The 4,584-nt window shown below is 53.0% G+C and overlaps 1 protein-coding gene across 1 annotated transcript; it reads right to left on the reverse strand.

Moving 5' to 3' along the window:
* Positions 1-304: 304 nt before the first annotated feature.
* On the reverse strand, positions 305-4,294 carry LOC125532255 (uncharacterized). Its single transcript, XM_048696390.2, has 3 exons — positions 4,035-4,294; positions 3,848-3,934; positions 305-3,741 (listed from the first exon to the last, which is right to left on the reverse strand). The coding sequence occupies exons 1-3, from the start codon at positions 4,233-4,235 to the stop codon at positions 697-699; spliced, it is 3,333 nt and encodes a 1,110-aa protein (XP_048552347.2). The 5' UTR covers positions 4,236-4,294; the 3' UTR covers positions 305-696.
* Between the last annotated feature and the right edge of the window lie 290 nt (positions 4,295-4,584).

Raw genomic sequence — 4,584 nt, forward strand, 5'->3', positions numbered from 1 at the left:
GTGTAGTAGTACGTATTTATCATTCCATATAGACTTCTTTATGCTTCCCAACAACATTCCATTATTTCAGGACACAAAGAAACAAGAAAAATAGTAAATTACATATCTATGTATGTATATGATACATACATACATAAACAAGGAAACACCTGAAAGAATGACCAAACAAATATATAATTCATTCACAGACAAGAAAGAAAACAAGTAAGAAATATAGCTAGCTGCTGTTCAAACTTGCAATACAAATAATGCAATTCATTTCAAATCTCCCTCTCCCTCTCCCTCTCTCATGGACACACAGACAAACACAAACATCATCATGGTCATTTAGCAACAAAAACACACCCACTTCACTTCAGTTCAAGTTCAAGTTCACTCCCCTAATGCATGCATCATGCATCATACAGGAGGAGCACATAGTAATAATCCAACCAACCATAATTAAATTACTTAGTTCTCAGAGCAGAGGGACCAACTACTTACTTAACACTAACTATTACAGTTACCATACATATTATTAATAATTTAATTATAATTCTTCTTCCTTCTTCTTCTTCTTCTTCTTCTTCTTCTTCCTTGCGCTCCAGCAGTCCAGAAAATCACCATTGCCCCAGTCCAGTCCAGTCCAGTCCAGTCCAGAAAATCGACACTTGTCTTGTCATGATAGCTTCTTCCTTGCGCCCAGCCCAGCTCAGCTCAACTAACCACACATCTTTCTGCAGATCCCAGCTTGTCTTCTCCCCCCTCCCCCTCCACACGAGGCTTCTTATCAGATTCAACCTTCTCCACTTTCCCTGCTTCCGCTGCATTCTCTGCTTCCACTGCACCTGCACGCCCCAGCTTATTAGATGAAGATTCTGTCGCACCTCCTACAGCCTCCACATGCCGAGGACCACTCGCCGACTTCTCTGAAATTGCACAAGAACCCAGCTTATCAGAACAAGCTTCAGTCGCACCTCCAGTTCCCTCAACCACAGCGGCATCACCCGCTATTGCCTTCTCTGCAGAAACCGGCGCATCTGCAGTAAGCCCAGTTTCCTCACCGCCCCCCAAAGCAGCCACCACACCTTCCTTGGTCTGTGGTGTTTTCTCCCCCTCCCCAGGTGATGCCAGGCCCTCTTTCTCTTGTTTACCACTGGATTCTCGCACGTATCCAAAAATCCCACCAGAGGATTTCACGCGCCCAGCTTCAGAGGGCTGCTCGCTCCTGGGCATCGCACGCCTTCTCCTCATCACCATCGACACGATGTCGCCTGCCGACGGCTTCTCCACCGTCCTTGGGCTCTCCAGCGTTCCCGTTGACACGGCTTTTCCAGTTCCGGCAGATAATGCATAGTATGATCTTGGAGACTCGAGCGGTCCCTTGATTCCCGTTGACATGGCATCGTCTGATGCTGGCTTCTCCTTTTGGGGCCTCCCACGCTTCACCTTCCTCGGCCTCCCGAGCCCTCTCTTGATCCCACCATCTCCAGTCGGCCTTGCTACTTTTGCCTTCTTCCTTTCTGTTTCTGTTTCGGCATCTCCACTTTCAGCAGAAATCGCTGCCTCTGGCCTCTCCTTTCTTGGCCGCCCACGCCCTCTCTTGACCCCCGCCGACGCAGAGTCTCCACCGGGCGTTGCTGCTCCAGTTTCAGCAGACCTTGCATCTCCAGCATCATCTCCAGTTTCATCAGACATTGTTGCCTCTTCTGGCTTCTCCTTTCTTGGCCTCCCAAACTTCTTCACCTTTCTAGGCCTTCCAAGCGGTCTCTTGATCCCTGTCGATGCAGCATTTCCACCTTCAGCAGGCGTTGCTGCTCCAGTTTCAGTAGGGGTTACATCTCCAGTTTCAGCATCACCAGTCCCAGCAGGGGTTGCATCTCCAGTTTCAGCATCACCAGTCCCAGCAGGGGTTGCATCTCCAATTTCAGCAGAGATTGATGCAGGTGGTTTCTCCTTTCTTGGCCTCCCACGCGGTTTCTTGAATCCAGTTGAAGCAGCATCTCCAGCTTCAGCAGGCGTTGCTGCTCCATTTTCATCAGGCGCTGCATCTCCAGTTTCTCTAGACATTGGTGCTGGCGATCTCTCCTTTCTCGGCCTCCCACGCGGTCTCTTGATCCCCGTCGACGCACCATCTCCAGTTTTGGCAGGCGTTCCTGCTCCATTTTCATCAGGAGCAGGCGCTGCTGCATCTCCATTTTCACCAGGAGCAGTCGCTGCTGCATCTCCAGCTTCAGGAGCAGATGCTGCTGCATCTCTAGTTTCAGAAGCATCTCCAGCTTCAGCTTCAGGAGCAGATGCTGCTGCATCTCTAGTTTCAGAAGCAGGGTTCACATGTCCAGTTTCAGGAGCAGGAGTTGCATTTCCAGTTTCAGGAGCAGGCGCTGCTGCATCTCCAGCTTGAGCAGACATTGCTTGTGGTGGTCTCTCCTTTCTCGGTCTCCCACGCGGTTTCTTGATCCCCGTGGACGCAGCCTCAGCAGGCGCTTTTGATGATCCCTTCTTTCTTGGCCTCCCAAGCGGTTTCTTCATTCCCGCGGACGCAGCAGAGTAAACAAGAGTTCCAGGAGACCTTGCTGCTGGTGGTGGCCTCTCTATTGTTGGCCTCAGAGACCCTATATTGAGCCCCCTGGACGCAGGCCTAACTGCTGCTGGCGGCGTCGCTATTGTTATTGAATTCCCAAACCCTTCCTTCAACCACCTCGACACATTTGGAGAGCCTGACTCAGTGTCTGACCCAGTTAGAGAAGAGTCTGACTCTGCATCTGATTCAGTTTCAGAAGAGTCTGCTTCTGGGACACCATCTTCTGGCTCCTTTCTCGGCCTCCCACGGCCACTCTTGACACCCGTTGACATTCCTTGTGACTCCTTTCTCGGTCTGCCACGGCCTTTCTTGACACCGGTTGACAGCCCTTGTGCATCCTTTCTCGGTCTCCCACGGCCTCTCTTGACACCGGTTGACAGCCCTTGTGCATCCTTTCGCGGCCTCCCACGCCCTCTCTTGGGCGTCGAGAAACCACCTCCTGGGGTTCCATTCTGAAAAGCAGCTTGTGACGAGCCAAGTTTCTGCTTCTTCCTTGGCCTCCCACGGCCTTTCTTGGTGACTGAGGAATTTGCGCACAGCAGAAGCTTACGAGTACGGCCTGGCCCCCTCTTGCGCTTGCGTGGGCGTCCGCGCTTTGCTCCATGGACGATCAAAGCATATGCACGCGCAGGAGTGTATTCATCATCCTTGTCATCACCACTGCTGTAGTCATCTTCATCATCATCATCACTGGAAGTGGAGTAATCATCATCATCATCATCATCACTGCTAATCTGTGACCCTCCAGATTGAGGAACCAAACTGAGATCCGACAAATTCTTGGGCGCAGGGAGTGCCGGCAAGAGGGGCCGGCCACGACTGCTCCGTAATCCTCCAGAAGATGTATCCAAACTGAGATCCAAATTTTCCTCGTACTCGTTGGTGGGCGGCGCGGGGAGGGGGAGGGGCAGGGTCGGCGACGCGGTGAGGAGGAGGCGGGTCGACGACTTGCGGGGCCGGCCACGGCTTTTGGTGTTGGAGGCCGGGAAGACGTAGCAAGCTCTGGCTTCTGATCCGTAGCCGCGGACGACGCCTTGGGAGACGAGGCGGCGGAGGTGGACCCTGAGGAGCTTGTCGTGGGCGGCGGGGAGGCCCTCCTTGAAGCGGCCGAGGATGAAGGCGGCGATGGCGATGCGGCCGGAGGTGCCTCCCAGCTCCGTCAGCGCCTGCTTAATCATCTGCATCGGCATCGGCATCGGCATCGGAGATGAGATCCAGCTTGAGGCCATCCATCCATCCAACTATAACTTGATTAAAAGGATAAAGGACCTTGCTTTTGCTTACCTCGGGGTAGGTCGGCTGCTGGCTGCCGTCGGCGTCGGTGGGCGGCGGCGCCGTGGAAGGAGAGGCGACCACCATCTTTCCTTGGCCCTGGTTAGGTTAGGTTTTGGGCGGATCAGCGAGAGAGAAGCCAAGCTAAAAAAGGAAGGGTAAGGGTATGAGCAAGTGGAAAGAGAGGATCTTTGCTTACCTCGGTGGAGGTAGGGTTCGGGCTGCCGGCGGCGGCGGCGGCGGCGGGAGGCGGCGACGAAGGAGGGGCGACCGCCATGCCTCCCCCTCCTCCTCCTCCTCCTGTTGGTTGGGCTGGGGTGGGGGTTGGTGGATCCGGCGGGCGAGCTTGGTTAGCGGCGGCGGCGGCGGGCGGCGGCGGCGAGGGAGAGGCGACCCCCATGGATTTGGATTTGGATTTGGATTTGGTGGTGTTGGGTGGGGATTCAGCGGAAGGAGGCCGACCTTGCTCACTATTTATTTATTTTTATTTTTATTTACCAAAAACAAAACAAAACAAATCCAAGGGAGCCGGGCCGGATGGGTGGGCCATCATTCTTTCTTTCACTCACACACCAACAGCCTTCTTCTCTCTTTGAAAAAAATAAAACTTACAATTTTTTGTGTGTGCCCAAAAGGGATGGAATGACATGGTTCTTGTGCCTTTACCCAAGGTTGAATGAAAATCCACAAAAACTTGTGTACGACCAATTAAGAATAGGCAGAAAGAGAAGGCATGCTGCTGTGATGTG

Source organism: Triticum urartu, chromosome 1A, assembly GCF_056163025.1.
Source record: "Triticum urartu cultivar PI428250 chromosome 1A, HENAU_Tu73, whole genome shotgun sequence".
Taxonomy (NCBI): domain Eukaryota; kingdom Viridiplantae; phylum Streptophyta; class Magnoliopsida; order Poales; family Poaceae; genus Triticum; species Triticum urartu.

Coding starts and splice junctions, on each gene's coding strand:
- LOC125532255 (XM_048696390.2), bottom strand. CDS start 4,235: ATGGGGGTCGCCTCTCCCTCGCCGCCGCCGCCCGCCGCCGCCGCCGCT. Junction 3,935..4,034: donor CGAACCCTACCTCCACCGAG/GTAAGCAAAGAT, acceptor TAACCTAACCAG/GGCCAAGGAAAGATGGTGGT. Junction 3,742..3,847: donor AGCAGCCGACCTACCCCGAG/GTAAGCAAAAGC, acceptor ATGCCGATGCAG/ATGATTAAGCAGGCGCTGAC.